At 46.2% G+C, this 17,168-nt stretch overlaps 1 protein-coding gene and 1 pseudogene across 4 annotated transcripts in view; both read left to right on the plus strand.

The window, feature by feature from the left end:
• LOC135912887 (phospholipid-transporting ATPase ABCA3-like) overlaps positions 1-17,168 on the plus strand; it is a 77,683-nt gene that overhangs the window by 24,522 nt on the left and 35,993 nt on the right. For all 4 annotated transcript variants that reach the window (XM_065445463.1, XM_065445462.2, XM_065445465.2 and 1 more), the window contains 7 exons: positions 615-858; positions 4,009-4,200; positions 8,405-8,580; positions 11,368-11,496; positions 11,970-12,087; positions 12,926-13,083; positions 13,816-13,971. In XM_065445463.1, coding sequence (XP_065301535.1) covers positions 615-858; positions 4,009-4,200; positions 8,405-8,580; positions 11,368-11,496; positions 11,970-12,087; positions 12,926-13,083; positions 13,816-13,971 — 1,173 coding nt within the window. The remainder of the gene's footprint in view (positions 1-614; positions 859-4,008; positions 4,201-8,404; positions 8,581-11,367; positions 11,497-11,969; positions 12,088-12,925; positions 13,084-13,815; positions 13,972-17,168) is intronic.
• Positions 6,717-6,896, plus strand: LOC135912957 (U2 spliceosomal RNA; annotated as a pseudogene).

Below are 17,168 nucleotides of genomic sequence, written 5' to 3' on the forward strand. Positions count from 1 at the left end.
GAAAGATATTCCGAGAATTATATCGAAAATTTCGTGTCGTTGGGAATAGTTCCCTCGCAGTGTTCTTTCCCCCACTGAGACGGAATGTATTGTTGCCGTTCAATAACCTTTATCGCCGTGAAACCACAATACAATTCTCAGACTCCTTTTATTTTGCGTCATTCCTCCTACTAAACTCAGGCATCTTGTTTCAACCGTACGTTCGTGGGCGTCCACCAATTCATCAAGTGCGCGACTATCCATTTTTGTAGGTGCGAGGCGCCACGAACGAAGAAGAGCGGGTGCTGCCCGTAGCAATGCTATTTTAGGCCAGTGGCACAGCACGAGTCGTCTGTGTGGTACCATCAGCTAGAGTTTTCGTGTTTCCATATCGATAACAAATCTAAAAAAAAAGACGGTCAAGATGACGTCCGAACTTTGCTGCGAGGGGAGATGAGAATATCGAAGGCGTAGCGCCGCATTCACTTTTTGTGAAAGGGCCCCATGAGATCAAAATGACTACCCCATAGGCCTGAAGAGGGGCAAGCTTAACATGCCAATATCGGGAAATATCGGCCATTGTCGCGCCGATCTATGCAACATGCTCGCGCCATTTCCTTCGTTCTGTGCTGCAGGAAAAGCAGGCCCTGATGGGGCTGTCGGCGGCCCAGTTTGCCCTCGGCCACTACTTCACGACGCTGGCGTTCTACCTCGTCGAGAGTGCGATCGTGGTATTGCTCATGTACACGACCAAGGTCCGCCCGCATAATGTGTCATACGCCTACGGCATCGACCCGAGCATGGTCTTGATCTCTTTCCTTCTGTACGACGTTGGCCAAGCGCTCGTACCGGTTTTGGTCACCTCAGTGTGTCCAAACGGTGAGATTCACTTTTGCACCACTTTTCCACGCGTATTGACACACACACACACAAAAATAGACGCAGTCTTGCCGGGAAGGCGAAAGTATCGATTGCGATAGCACAGTTGGAGACAGTCATGCAGAAGTAAAGATAGTACTTTTATCGTCCGTATCAACTTATAAGCATTCGCTTGCAAACTAAATCAGTAAGTATGGTTTCAGCGCGCACACAAGACACGAGCCCCTCACACTCGATGACTTGCGGACACTCGCTGTTAAAATTATGGCGTGAGGAAGCGCGGCAGCAGCAGCGGGCGAAGTGGCATCTGTGCTTCCTGTCGCTTCAACGCAAAGCGAGTGCCGAGAACACATAGCACGCGCAAAGCTACGAGCCGCCACGTACCTAGGCTCCACCCCCAACGCAGGTCGCTCTCAAGATAGGCTGCGCAACCTCGCGCAGCCGGCGCATGCGCAGTTGCAGCCGGGGAGAACCCTACCTCCCCTCCCCCCCCCCCTACTGGTGCCTCGCGCGCGAGAGAAGAGTGCGTTCCTTTCGCGCGTGCGATATTTGGCCGCGATTGTTGGCTCACCTCGCACGGTTTCATTTTTCATTTATTGATACTGTCAGCCCAACTTCGGGCTATTGCAGGAGTGGTAGGTCACAATACAACTAAAAATATATTTACACGATAAGGAAAAAATACAAAGAAAAAGTACATTTTGGGGAATGCACTGATAGTAGCACCATGGCAAATACAGCATGTAATACAATACCCAGGTGTACAGTATAGTACAGTAGAGTGTACAGTACAGTACAGTTTGCACATACACTGCAGGGCGGGCGGCGACTATGTTATCGCCCTTGCACTTTAAGCGAAACCTCACAGCGACGCCGACGGCCGAAATGAGTTTGGAGTGTCCATATAATTGCTGTCGCAATAAAACTGCATCCTTGCACCACAACTGTTCGTAATGGTGTAGGCCCATCGCTATGCTGGACCTATATTAACGATAGTCCACACGTTCAGCGTCATTTAAGAACTAAAGGCATTGTAATGTGGCCCATCAATACAAAATAAAAACATAAAGTGCATGGTTTAACGTTCATCTTGGGCTACAGTATTCTTCACCAATCGTCCGTGTATTTATTTGACCTGATACATAGCTTCTCAAACTTTTCCAGTGCGCGACCCCTTTTTGTAGTAACAAACGTTTCATGACCTCCCTCCCCCCTCACTTTATATACCTTCTGAAAATTTACGTTTTCCAATAAAGCTGATACATATACATTTCTTAAAGAAAACAATTATGAAAACACGGAGATAACAAGAAGACTCTGTGATGTTTCCTAACAAGGGTTTATCTGAGTATATATTTTTAAAGCATCTCATTATATTTAAAAAAATAATAACATGTTTGTAACTGCAAGTTAAAATTTAGTAAGAGTAAAAGTTGTCACAGGCAGGTACTAGGTATTTACAAACGCTAGAGCACTGCAGCTGCAATCGAGGTCAGCTAGCAATGCCTACTACTACATTTTCCCGTGGTGTATTGAGCTGGGTTGATGGGGGATATCCTTTTTGTGCAATATCTGAATGGAACTGGAGCTTTCTTGATTAATTTTTGCTTGAGTGCTGTGTGCTACCTCCTTGTGCAAGTGCGTTCATACATTATGGGATCAAAATTTGTGACGTCAATTTTATTTACTTCAGAAAATACATAGTGCTCACCGACCGAAGTCGGGATCCCCGAAAGTGTGGTTCTGTATACGGCTTAGGGAACTCTGAAATAAGTTACATAGAAGTCTGTTCACCATGTCGTGAGGTGACACACCGTTCTCTCATGTGATTGTGCTTGTACAGCGCGTGTAGCAGGTGATTTGCGCCCTAAGGCTCTCATTAGTGGTATACTGAATACGATAAAAAATAACGCGTGACTACGATCCTTGTTTTCTTGTTTTATCCGAATATGCTTATAAATTGTGCGACGTAATTGTGGCTTAGAAGTTCCTTCTTTTAGCCGTGGTTTGCGGAGGCACCATTTTGAAATGATTAATCAGGCGCGTTCGTAACACTTGCAAAGCCGGTTCAGGAGCTCATTAGTTATGCTCGACATAATTTCTAGTTATGTATTACAAATGCTTCCGTTAATAACTGCAGCTACTAGATACGATGCCAAAGTAGTTTGCAAGAAGTTAGTAACTTATGTTAGCATCTAGAACAACATTCATTTTTCAAGGGGTGTAGGTAAAAATAACGAGGAGCCCATAGAGCACAATATTTGATGAGAGCATTCTCTAGATTTTAGCTTTGTCTGCTAAATGGATAATAGAGATCGTTCAATACTCTCCGTGGAAGAGTGAGCGTACGGTGGCCATCTAAAGCTTTTTTTAATGTTATCACAAAACCAGAAAATGAGAGCTCCGTGAAAACATCATCGAGACAAAAATTGATGCATTGGGTTCTCCAGATGCAGAACACAGCGCTTGTAATTTCCATGGTAACGTTTTTTGCGCTCATTAAAACCCGCTCAGGCTTTTTTATCTGCTTCTTAATGCAAAAGTGCAGTTTGGAAAGTTCGCGCTTGCAGCGTATTCAAATGTAAATATAAAACGTGTTTGTTAGCATTTATTATAGGTGCAAGGGGCCGCGATGTGGACGGGACATTTTCCAAATGCGTTCCACTGCTTGTGCTCGAAGGCACTTTTTATAGCAATATAAAGACTATCTTCAGTATTGGCAAGAATTAGAACCTGCCATTCGTTTCGGAATTCCCATCTGCAGGATGGGCGGGAACAGTAATCTTTTTGGCCGTCTTGATAACATGTAGCAACAAGATTAACAACATTTTTTATTCACTATTTTCCACGTGGCCGATAGTTATAACCCACTATTAATTCGCGAGATCCTCTTTTGAAGGATGAGTGAGAACAGACCTCTTCCTGGCCATCTTGATAGTTGCCGCAAGCTCGGGAATATATAGAGTATCTTGAATGTCGACCATAATTAGAACCTCCTCTTGGTTTCGGAATCCCTCTCTGCGGTATGGGAGAGAATGGTCCTCTTCCTGGCCATCTGGATATTAGCAAGGAGCTCATGTACATGTTTACTATGTCGAAATATTTGCCAGAATTAGAACCCGCCCTTAGTTTCGGAATCCACGTCTGCAGGTTGGGTGAGAACGCTCCTCTTCCTCGCCATATTGATGGTAGCCCCGGGACTGTTCCTCGCCGCGCTAGCGCCCGTTACGGTGCCCGACTACTTGACCACAAGCAGGGGAAATCAACTGTTGGGAGGCATCATTCCCCACAGCGGCCTCGTCTCCGTCATGATGATCATGTTTCTCGCCCAGGACTTCAAAGGTACGCGCTGTCGTTTTAGCGATTCATTTACCGTAACATACATTTATGATAATTTTTTTTCGCGGTTGGTTATCGGCACAAATAAGGCTCGAGAGCCTTATTTAAGGTAAATAACTTACGAGCACTTAGCGAATTCACGAAGTACACATTTTACTTGGGACTCGCTCAGACTCGGACAGTGAGCACACACTCGGGCTCAGACTCGACGTTATAAAACTCGACCGGGCCCACTTGGACTCAAACTCACCAAAGGCAGACTCATGCTGATTCATCCGGGCTCCGATTCACCAACGACTTGACTGCTGAGGTTTCCTGGAACTCAACCTGAGCAGAAGCAAATTCAGTGGCCTCGTTCGGGCTGGGACTCACCCGTCCTTGCAAGCCTGAGTGGGTCGATTCATTATTAAGACCCAGGCTTTTGCTTTAGAGTATGCCTGTATTTTCCCACCCTTAAGGGAACACTGATGTGGTGCGCATATGTGAGCTGGATTAGCAAATTACAATATTCTAGAAGTGTCAGTGACACGACCACCGGTGTATAGTATCGGTTATAAGCTGGCCACGTTTGCTAGCGTCGTTGTTGGAATCGATTTCAACTGGTGGTGGAATTGATTCCGAGATGGAATCAAATGCGGCTGTGATCAGCGATCACGAACGCGTCTGGTAGCTCCTCGCGGCATGTGCCCACGGGACTGAATCGACCGCTTCTCTTTGGTCTTCCCGATAGCCAGGCTATAGCCACCTGACCAATTACCTCCGCGGCCGGGAAACCCTGCCATTCGCCTGTTCTCGTGACTCTCTTTCTGCGGCCAGCGGTATTCATGGCGCGTTCTCGCGTTAGGGTGCCTGCGTCCTTAAAGGCACGTTCACACCGAAGGACGTCTGAAGTGGATAGGTGGGCGCGTCGAAGGCTGGTGGAAACCTCCTCGTAGAGGGAAAAATAGCGCGCGGAAAACCAGGCGGTGGGTGGTGATTACTCAGCACACTGTGTTGGTGGGCTAGTTGGTGCGGATCCATAAATACTTCGTTTAGCGCGAAACAACGGACACAAGAAAGGCGACAGGACAAGGCGCTACTATGTTGGTGGCTCCTGCACATGGTGCTCACTGCGCATGTTCCTCTAGTTTAGGCTGTTTATAAATGAGTGACGCAATAAAATGATGTCAATTGAGAGTAGCGCCTTGTCCTGGTCGCCTTTCTTGTGTCAGTTGTTTTGTGCTAAACGAAGTATTTATGTGGTGATTACTCGCGGACCGATTTTACTTCTGCACCAACAAAGCCTTCCACTCTACCGCAGCTAGTCGAAATGCGAGGGAAATCGAATTGACCAGTCGGCTGCTTTTCCCCCGACTCACCGAAACGAATCACTCGTTTTCGCGAGGCACGGCGAATCACGAGACCTTTCTCGCGTTTGCCCGACCGTTGCGTGATAGCGTGAGATGCGCGATCGACATCTGGTGTCTTTAGTGGTGTCGTCTCAAAACATTGAGCTCGTAACTCCGAGGACCTATATTCGAATTTCGTGGTTATTAAACAGAGCGCAGGTCTTAGGCGCTTGTCCCTGCGTTGAGTGTCAGAGTAACCGAAAGAACGAGCACAGCGAAATATGAAAGAGCGAACGCGGAGCGTTGCGGGGGTTGCAAAACCACGAGAGCAAAGAGAGAGCGAGTTCGACAGTGGAGGAGGAGGGTGCAGCGGAAGATTGAGGAAGCTGGCAGAGGAGTCTGACGAAAGATGGAAAGTTTGCGAATCATGTCCTCGTGATGCACTGTGATTTGGACAGCGTCCGGCTGGGACTGGATAGCAATTCATGGATTACGAGAATTATTGCAGTTTAATGAAGCCTTGACAATGCCTAGGGAATTTTAAGACCGTTTTCTTTTCTTGGGGACATAATTTCAAGTCTGCGACGTCCCGTTAATATAGTGGTACTGCGGATATGGCACCACATTTTGAGGAAATGTTTGCCCCTCATTTTCTCAGTTCGGAGTTAAACTACAAGTCCCTTAAAAGAAAAAACATCCTAAATAATTTATTGCTTCTTTATGAGGAAGCTTTGCGTCGGGGCTACAAGTCCCTAAAATAAAGAAAAGCCTAATTTATTGCCTCTTTATGAGGAAGCTTTGCGTCGGGACGAACTCCGATTTCCCATTAAAATACACGCGAAACGCAGGAATGGCCCAACTATATCACAGCTCTGCCAATGCGAATGACATTTGCTGCATTTACGAGGAAAAAATCATGAGCCATTTCACTATGTGAAGGTGGATGACCGGCGAAGCTTTTCGGCGCACGACATGGAGGTGACGCAGAAATTCGAACATAGCTATGGACTCATTTACCATCATGTTTACATACAAATTCGAGTGGACGCCGGGACTGCCGTTCCGAGGAGCCGGAGGAAGCTAGAACTAGACGTTTCGACGGGACGGCCACCACGGGAGAGCGGAAGGGAAGGAAAGGAGGTCCGCAAGCGCTTGGAACGCCGACAAAGAAAGGGTGACGCGAACGTAGACGTAGCCGACGCGGGTCAAAGTGTCGTGTATGTTCTTATCAGCTTAAGATCTGGTAAGGGGTGCATTTGGAACGAAGATGATAAACTTATTTTTGCAAGATGGCGGAGTGCCTGAGGCCCGCTTCACCTCCGCCGCGGGTCGGCCCAGAATTTCCCTATCTTCGGGATCGGCCCACGGTTTTTAGTCTGTGGACACCGATGCCTTCTAAACTGGCCATACACAGTTTCCCTCTAGAAAAAAAAAGAAGTGAAAAAAGCTCAGCTGATCCAATGAGTTGGAATCTATACACAGCGATGTGACTACACATAGATTCGATACACGAGTGCACGCACGCACGCACGCACGCACACACACACCGGCGCACATAACTTATACAGAGCCTTTTGTTGAGCGGAGTTGCTAGCTGTTAGCGAGTACAAATGACTCCTTGATCGTATCATGGTTGCAGAGGCAGCATACGCGTAAGTTCGTAACGCAGTTTGAATGCATTCTATGCGCAAGAAGAGTTCATTTCCTCATAACCATGCTGTCGTGCAGGCGCGAAGGCGAGCTTTGTGGTTCTGCACCATGATGATGAGAATGATTTATTAGCATCCCCTTTGAAAAGGGGCGGTGTCAAATAGTCACCTAGGCTGCTGGATTTATTCAGGTGCACTCTACTTCTATTTTATTCTAGCATTTTTATATATCCCTCCATAATCTTTTCTCTTTCCTGTATTTTTCACACCACTCCGCTGTGATTGGTTGGCCTATTTGGCAAGAGAGCAGCCAGACCGCTGCGCCCTCAGTTTCACTTTTAAAAGCTGAAACAGGAGAATTTTAATCACGAACCTCGTAGTTTAAAACATAGTGCTCGAAATTGGCACGTGTAAAAACAGTTGATGCATGAAGTTTGTAAGTCCGTAACTGTGTATCCTAAGTTGATATGATAGCTTTGCATACTTTATCAGTTCAGAAATTATTTTTCTAGGCAAGCACTGCACCAGGCTTGCTGAGGTTTGTTGCACTTAAAACGTTTGCCTAAATTTTGTGACCGTTGGTAGCGTACTTGTGATTTAGGCCATCAATTTTTAATCAAGAATTGTTGAAGATCACAAATATCCAGAAAACAAAGCTATCACGTTTACAACTCTATAACTCTACAAAGAAAAGATATATCAATTCTGTAAATTGCAGCTAATAGTACGTTTAAATTGTACAAAAGTTATATACTATATTTGGCTCTCAAGAAGACGGCTAGTATGTGAGGAGTACTTTTACAAAAGACTTGTACACATTGTAACAAATTCATCTAAGGTATTACTCCGTGTATAAAATTTGTGCGCTTGTCGTGCTCTAGCAGTTGCCGCTTACAGAACTGCAATGTTTTTTTTAGTGCAGACCTACAAATTAATCGTCCTCGTGCTTCTATTTTGTTCGAATACGCAATTTTTCTAAGTCCTGAAAGTTGAGGCATTAAATCGTAATTCAACTTCCAGCTGTAACTAAAATTTTTCTCTAAAATATTTCACCAAATTGCATTAATATCGTGCCAGTGGTTGTCAAAAAAAGCCTGTCTACATTTTACATGTATTTGAATAGGCGGCATCAAATTTCGGGCCGAGCTAAAGCTTCTTCTTAAGGGCGTACGAGAGCAAGGAAACGAGCCAATAAATCCGATGTTGTGTGCCATCTTTCTTGCTTCCCAGGTGGTGCAGGCTGGTCCCTGGTCACCAGGCGTATTATGGGTAACAAGGTCACCATACTGGAGATCTGGGTGTTCATGCTTGGTTCCAACGTGGTCATAGCGTTCCTCACGTGGTACCTCCCCCAGATCCTGCCGTGGTGTGTGGACAACCCGCGGAGCCCGATATTCTTTCTCACGGTGAGGATGGGCCGGAGAATTCGCTTGACGCCAGACCGACTGGATGCTTGACTAGAGAGTTTTGGATTTGTCCGCAAAACGCATTTGTCTCGACGGAATTACCAGATAATCTATACGCGAGCTGTCGCAATTGTGGCGCCATTTTGCGGGCGCTGAACATTTATCATGAAAGTGCACCAAGTGCGGAGCAATGGGAGAGCCGGCTCATCAGCTGCGAGCTAGGGGTCCAAAGGGCCCTCATAGCACGCGCAAGCGAGGTGGCCCGACTCAGAGGTGCCCTGGACTAGGGGCCCACCCAAGGCTGAAGAGGACCCAAAGTTTTCAAGAATGAAGACTTCGTCCTCAACTCGCTAATATCTTAAAGAACCAGTAAAGTTTTCCATTCCATTCCATGTCATGAAAGGATACAGGGCTGTCACAACGGAGAGCAATCGCACTGTCGTTAACTGCTGGCGGAGAGCGTCGGCTGCGAAGTAATCGTCAGCATGTAGCTTTTGTTTTTACTTTAGTTCTACGAGAAATTCAATTCGATTCAGTTCACTTTATACGTTGAGCACCACGAACAAAAAGCCTCTTTATGGCTTGACGCGGTTCTTTAGCCCTTTAGAAGGCTCTGCAGAGCAAGAGGACCCATGCATGATCACAAAACTGTTGGAAATATGCACGAAAGAGCGCAAGTTCTTTTCGGCCACAATTTCAAAGCGCCGATGTGTCATAGTCAAGAATGAAGAAAAAGCTGGTAAGAGAAATAATTGAGGTCGATTTGATACACAGACTGGGCATTCAGTGTGTTGGCGCACTATCGGAGAGGTTATCTCGGAATGAACTTGCGTTTCTTCGTTCAGATTTTAAATATTGTTGTGATCACGGTTACGTGACATGTGCGCTCACTGTCATTCATGCACGCATATCTGTAGGTACCACTTTAAACAAACATACGTAGAAACTTAACGCTTCTGTCATCCTGCCTCCTCTGTCCCTGAACCAATTTTGCACTATTGATCCGACGTGACGTACCAAAAAGCCGAAGATCCTCTTGTGAACGTTTAAAACGCGTTGTGGTTGCCCCAAACGGCCCAAGATGATGCTACGCGCATTGCTACAGCCGTCCACGACTCCGGTAACCCCACGTTCCGCGAGAGAGTAATATGCGTTCAGACGAGGTATAACTGTCATTATGTAATTTTCTGTCCATTAAATACTTAGAGACGTGGAGGGGAATTTGAAAAAAACATACGGGGCCAGGGGGCCCCAATATTTGGTTTGTTAGCCACATGAAGAAAACAGTCGCCGCTGGTTAAAAGAAGGTTCCACACCCGCTGGTAAATTGTACAAGCCAGCATTCTAGTTAGCTTTTTACCACGCCGGTAATAGTTAAGAGAAATGTGTCACCTATCTTAATGCATTCATTATTTGTTATACACTTTTGTGGGCTGAGAAATGTTGCTGCTCAAACATGCGCGAGCGAGAACCTGTCATGTTGCCTTATGGCAGCTTTCCTCTTCAAACCTGCATGTACAATTACACATGAATAAACTGGAGTGATTGATTGACTGCGATGTCCATGAGAGGCACTGGCGAACGCTCCCAAGGCTAGTCTTGTAAACAAATACTAATAGCCAATAAAGCTGACGGGAGCCTAACCGCCACGGTAACCTAAGTCGTAAAGCACTTCACGCGTAATGCAGAAGATATGGGCGTGGCTTCTATCTACCGCACGTGATCTTTTCGTCCACCTTCATTTTCGTCAGAATTGCAAAATTCTATTAATCCGTTGCTAGTATCGTTCTCTGCAAATCTGTTTTGTTCAAATGGAGGCCGCTTTAAAACGACACAAGCCACAATAAATCAAAAGTTCTTTAAAAGCACTATATTCCTTGCATTCGCGGTAAGATTTGATCAAGCGAGGAAAGAGACCGTAAGCCAAATTTAGTTCTCTTTATTTCGCGTTGATAAACAATGTCCAGTACGTCTACGCCACATCATGAATGTCAAATTATTGTCTGGTCATTGGGCCGTTGTTGCGCAACAAAAATTTTCGTGACTTCCAAGTTCAGCATTTGAATCCTTTAAAATGTGACGTAAGTTACTCCTTGCTCACAAAAAGTTTACTACTCGTAGCAGGCGCAGTCAAAATCCTGCTGATACGCGAACGTGAAGGCGTTGGGGTCACTCTTACAACGTTTCTGGGTCTTTTTTGGGCTTACGAGGTCTCTTCTCACAGCGACAGCTAGTAGCTTTATTTTTTCGTTTGCGGAAGGAAAATGAACTGATAAAGCTGAACTTTGTGAAGGGTATGTATTGGCCTAGCGGATTACTCCTATTTAACATATCGGGTATCTGGGTTTCTAGCCTTTCGTACGAACCGATCCCGAAGATAGCAGGGTCTAAAAATGAGGGGCGTTTCCGACATTACGTGCAGCTTAAAACTGTGGGCCGATCGTGGTCACAGTGCAGCCTACGAGGGTGGCCCGCTCACCATGGGCATGTGCAGTTAAACATGTTGGCCGATCCCGGACATAACGCAGTCGAATAATTTGAGAAGTCCCCCCCCCCCCCCACCTGCACCCATCACGTGATAGGTGACGGTATAGTGTCGTGCCTAATGACTCTTCCCCGTTGTCATTCCGAACTCACCCATGAAGTCATTGTATTTGATCAACTTCAACGAGATTCTGAGCCTTCTTGCAACTTCTTTTTTCTTTATTTTCTGTAAGGCCGTCATAGCAACGTGTTTTCTTATTCAGGGGCACATTGTCTCGCTCTCTTACCGCTTTGTATTCACAGAAGAAATACTGGAGAGGCGGCGCAGGACAAACAGAGGCCGATGCAACGCCCCCACAGAGAGACCCAACCCGCTTCGAAGAGCTGCCACCGGATGTGCGACCGATAATTCTAACCAGAGACCTGAAAAAGGTGAGAAACTTCCTATAGTGACCGGTGCTCGGAAAATTTTTAAATCAACAATTGTCGACGGGCTTTCAACTCGTAGAACAGAAGGCAGTGCCGTAAGCTCCCCTATGAGACATTAACGGCAGTGGCTGAACGCGATTCCTAGTGTAGACAAGTTCTTCATTAAAACTTCTTTGTGGGCGAGTTGGTGCATACTTGGCATAAAGGTTGTTACAGCGCAAACACATGCAACCACAAAGTATCAAGGACGGGACACAAGCGCTGACACAAGCTTGTGTCCCGTCCTTGATACTTTGTGGTTGCATGTGTTTGCGCCGTAACAATTTTTTATTTTTTAAGACAAGTTCTTGTGCAATTGCAATTATCCGGGCACGGGCGGCGCGTTCACTGCCGTCGCTGTCTTTGATTTGTGAGTTTCTCGAGTTGACAAATACCTGTGAAAGATTTTGTAATTTCTTGCTTTTTTTGGTGCACAGGTACTTGGAACAGTTTCTGTCTTGGACAGCGTGGACCTGGAAGTGTACGAACGCAAGGTGACCGTTCTGCTGGGTCAAAATGGCATGGGCAAGACGACCCTTTTGAGGATCCTGACAGGTGAATCGTTCCACTGCAGAAGCGATTATTTCTAGTATATCTAGGCTGTCTATAGTGTCACGACGGTTGTAGGAACAAGACTGCGACCAAAGCAATCGAAGGAGTAAAATGGAATACCTTTCTGGGTCACCTTGTACCTAGACAGAACCGGGCGGTTGCGATCGGGATGAGCAGAGTAGTGGTCAGCCCAAAACAAAGTGTCTGACTTCACAAACTTCTTGGTTCGTGCGTGCACTTCGCTATTGGCTCTGCGCATTCGATGCTATGTCCAGTATTTGATCTTGGATTGTAGCGCGAAGTGAACACGGACGTGTCCGTGTTGAGTTCGCGCTACAATCCAAGATCATGTTACCGTAGCAACTCGCCCAACTTTTTATCCTCTTGTGCAGTATTTCATTGGTTGAAAATTGCTCTCCCGAGGAATTCCAGTGAGAGAGATATGTTCAAATATGGGACCACAACCGAAGCAGCTCTCGACGGGCAATTCTCGGTGACTTGCGTGTAGCACTACAAATGTTGGGTAAGAGAGCTGGAAGTTTCGGTTTGAAGAGGAACCCTAGCTTGCCTTCACGAAATGGCGATAACAGCACGCCATTGAGGACGTGCTGGTGCTATCGATGTGGGATAATAATGCAAGATCTCACGCTTTGGACTATTGAGTGATGAGGAGTTATTGAAGCTGCATTTAAAGAAAAGGTAAAGCAAACGTACCGGGTTGCAATGCATGTATAAGCTGATATGCTTTTTTGCTTTAGAAAACACGGCTTTAACAATTATTGGCAGTACTTTCTGTAAAATACCTTTCATTAAAGACTTTACGTACCTGTGCTCTGTGCAGGCGCACTAGGGGGGCCGACGAGTGGCAGAGTGATGGTGTGCGGTCACAATGTGTACACCAGCCCAGAGTCGGTGCGCAGGGACGTCACACTGTGCCAACAGTCTGACATCTTTTTCGGGGACCTGACATGCGGGGAGAATGCCATTTACTTCGCCACTGTAAGTGCCGCGCCGCGTTCTAACACAAAGATCTTCCCTTTCAAAGAACCGTAGCGAGGTGAGCGAAATGGTGCAAACACGAGTGTAGGTACAAGTTGGCGAAATCAGGAGTCTTTCGGTGTAGAACTTCCTTCGTGTACAGAGTGGTTCGCTCTTGAAGCACGCAAGGAAAGCAACATTCGAAGACACAAATAATTTCGCGTGCTGAAATTTTACTCCCAAACTAAATGTAATCTAAACCTCGAACCACCGTAAGTGCGATGCATCACACACTGGCAAGGAGGTGCTCCAAAATTTTGACTTGGAAAGATTAGTATGGCACCTGATCTACATTTCTTCAACAATGTCTGTAATGAGAGGGAAATGAAAAAAAATGATACGATTGTTAGCGTAGCATGCACAAAAGTGTTACAGGTTGAATATACATCCTCGTTTGACGCTTTTCCCTTTATACCGTAACATTGAATTTCTATCCCACTCAAAGAGACAGTCATCAGACATGATTTCTGCAACAATGAACTGGAAGAGAAAGATTACCATAGGAAGTGCAGAGATAGTGAAACGGTAGTTCGCACTCTTTACGTAAAAGTACAAAAAAAACTTAAAACACCTGCTCGTTCGGTGCTCTTTCATTCCACCGTACCTGTTAAGTGGCGTCGTATTCTCACAAACAGTCATCAAACATTCAGTCAACGCCATCATTAACAGTTTATGCATTTGTGTTTGGAACAGCTCCAGGATACCAGCGGCGGTGATGTGGAGCAAGCCACGGCGAGCATGCTGGAGAAGCTGGGCTTGAAAGACGTGGGATCCAAGATGCCAGAGGAGATTTCTTGCGGAACGGCTCGAATGCTGAGTCTAGCCATTGCCATCGCTTCGAAGCCCAAGGTGATGTTGCTTCATCGCGTCCGTTTATCCAGCCATGCCGCACAAAATCTTACGATGATGGCTTTGTGTAAAGTCGTTATATTGCTTGTATAGAGATAGTGCATTGACTTGCACTTCTTGTCTAACGATGTATGATGTCCGTCTCATGTCCGTCCCCAAGAATTCCGAATGTGAGCCGTGCGAGACGCTTAAAGCGCGTTCACATTGGCAAGCTTTCTCTCGGGCATGCAGTGGGACACCAGTGGGGACAGCAAAAGGCACGTGTTCCCTATAAAGACCTCGTGAATGATACGTTCACGGCGGAGGTGCAAACTCTCATCAGATGGGCTACGCATACGCTAAAAATCGCCACTTAGTTGTGGCAAGTTTATTCCGCACTCAAGGTTAGTGCAAAAGTATGCTTGCAAGTATTTGCAAAAGTATTTAGTATTTAGTAAGAGTAAACAGTTGCAGTTTGCAACGGTTTTGCAAACTACAAAACAGCTGCAAAAGTATTTAGTATTTGCAACTGTTTTGCACTGTTGCAAACAGTTGCAGTTTGCAACTGTTTTGAAAACTGGAAAACAGTTGCAGAAGTATTTAGTATTTACAACTGTTTTGCAAATTGCAAAACAGTTGCAAAAGTATTTAGTATTTGCAACTGTTTTGCAAACTGCAAACAGTTGCAAAAGTGTTTAGTATTTGGTAAAAGTAAACGGTTGCATTTTGATAGCGTATTAGCAGATGGCTATGCGAAGCAAGAACGATAGTTTTTTTCGGCCGTATGCACTTGTAAACATTCGTTTATTTTCTAAATTGACAAGCATCGTGTCATGTGCACACTAGCAAACATGAACGCATCACACTCGATGACCGCAACCACTCGCTGTCAAACGCTGGTACGAGCATACGCGGCAGCACGAGCGACAAAATTGACCTTCGTGCTGCATCTCCCTTCAACGATGTATTATTGTCGTAATTTTTGTTTAATTTTGTTACTTTGTTTCGGAGCAAAACCGATATAATTTTGATTGGTTTTGGGTTCAAGGGGAAAGTCGGCGATCCGAGCGATAGTCGGTCGAGTGCTTCACTAATCTAAGGCTGTCGCTCGGATCCTCGGTGTAACTCGGCAGATCTTCATCGTAGCAAAGCCCAGGGTTTGCGTCCTGAGGAGCTTATCGTTCCGTTTCTCTACGGGTAGCACGCTTTGTAGGCGAAGTTTTAACCTTCGTTTAGGACGTTTAGGTTCGTTCTATCGGAACAGCGGCTTCACATTTCGGCGACTACACTCGATCAAGGGCTGCTTCTGAGAACATGCTGAGTGCCTTGACTCAAGCCACTGAGCATGATATCAGGATTCAGAATTCACTTATTGAGAAAAATATACACTGTTTTTATCGTTACATATTGCTTACTTACATATTAACCGTTGCAAATTATTTTTCTTTCTTTCCGGAGCAGACCCGGAACGGAACGTTTTTTCAATAGAACTAAACCACAACGAAAAAAAATTTCGTTCCGACACCCTCGCTGCAACCAAAGGCCATGGCAGTTTACAGAATTGCAATATCAAGTTCTGGTCAGATACATAGCGCTATACTGAATTCACTATTTTTCCTAAATCTTCTTATGCTAAGCAGGAGAAGAATTTAACGCAGTCGGTGAGAACCGCCAATGGTTTTTAACGCGATAGCGTTAAGGAGCTCGTGTCGCAGAAAAGCCGGTGTCGTCGGCGTCGGTGTCGGCGTCCGCGGCGTTGACCGTGAGCGATAAATCATGGCAGGCACTTCATAAATAAAAAGCAACTTCCAAGATGGGCTGGGTGGGAATCGAACCAGGGTCTCCGGAGTGTGAGACGGAGACGCTACCACTCAGCCACGAGTTTGATGCTTCCAAGCGGTACAAACGCGCCTCTAGTGAATGCGGTGTTGCCTTCGAAACGAGCCATGGAAAGTTATACTGCGGTGTTTATCGGTAATTATGTGCATGTAACTTACAGAAGTCGCAATTACACGAGTAGCGAAGTGCGTTTCCGCTGCATTTCTTCTGCGCTTTCCGCACACGCAGAGCCATCTTGTGGCAAACACAGAAGACCCCCTCCTCTCCATGTACGGCGCTGCCCCGACAGATGGCGCGCCACGCGCGCATTGGAGCTGCGAGGACCGGTGCGAGGCGGTTCGCGGCCCCGACTCCCTCTCCCCTGACAACGCTTCGCCTTGCTCCCTCGGCAGAATCAAGCGTCCTTCCTTTCTTTAGATCGCTATCTGTCTATCTCTCTGCCCATGCCGATCACGACGTTTGGCTGGCGTGCATCATTTCCCCCTCTGAGATACCGAGTTCTTCGGTTCGTTCCGCTTGCTCAGGCGCACGTTTCGTTGCTGCGCCGAACGCCGCGTTGCTCGACCATATGGCTCGGCGCTCACCGCGTCCGATGCGGGGCGCCTCGTAAGTGATGGCTGCCCTGTAGCCCACTGTCTTACACCCCTTGGCGGGTCGACGGGAACGCTGTCGCGTTCCACTCTTGAAGGCGAAGCTTAAGCGTCCTCCAATTTTTTAATGTAGAAAATGTGATTAAGTCTGAAACAATCGAGACACCTGTGCGTATAAGAGGCTTATTCATGAGGGAAAATAAATATAATTTGTGCTATACGGACGAATCGCCCTGGCCGATCTAAAGTTGGTACTTGCGGATGACAGCCCTCCGTGAGGACCGGCCTACCCTTCAGCCGTCCTTTGATCCGTTGTTGGTAGCACATTTTTTACAAGAATCACCAGGTCGCGGCCTTAAACATGCTATCCTTGGTGAAAAAGCTATCAAATAATGATAACAATGACTTGCTTGTAAGTACACCCCTTGCAGTGTTGTAATTGCTCATAGCCGATTAGCCACCTCCTGCGGTAGGCAGGAGGTGGCTCAGTTGGCAGCCAGTTGGCAGCCAGTTGGCTCCTCAGTTGGCAGCCAGAATGTGAAAGATGAAAACAATGCCCAGTTTTCTAAAGCGTTCTGAGATCTCAAGATTAAGAATCGCTTAAGAAAGCAGCTTTGATGCACATAGGCAGCCTACATAATAAGCTCTGCGGTATGTATTTAGAGTTAGCGACGATCGACGTGTATGCATCCACCTTGGGATGAAATCGGTGTGCGGCATAGAGCTTCGAGGAATCCTTTGAGAAATTTTACCAAGGCGATTCACTGGCTATTTGCGTAAAAAAACGCT

This window comes from Dermacentor albipictus, chromosome 8 (genome assembly GCF_038994185.2).
Source record: "Dermacentor albipictus isolate Rhodes 1998 colony chromosome 8, USDA_Dalb.pri_finalv2, whole genome shotgun sequence".
Classification (NCBI taxonomy): domain Eukaryota; kingdom Metazoa; phylum Arthropoda; class Arachnida; order Ixodida; family Ixodidae; genus Dermacentor; species Dermacentor albipictus.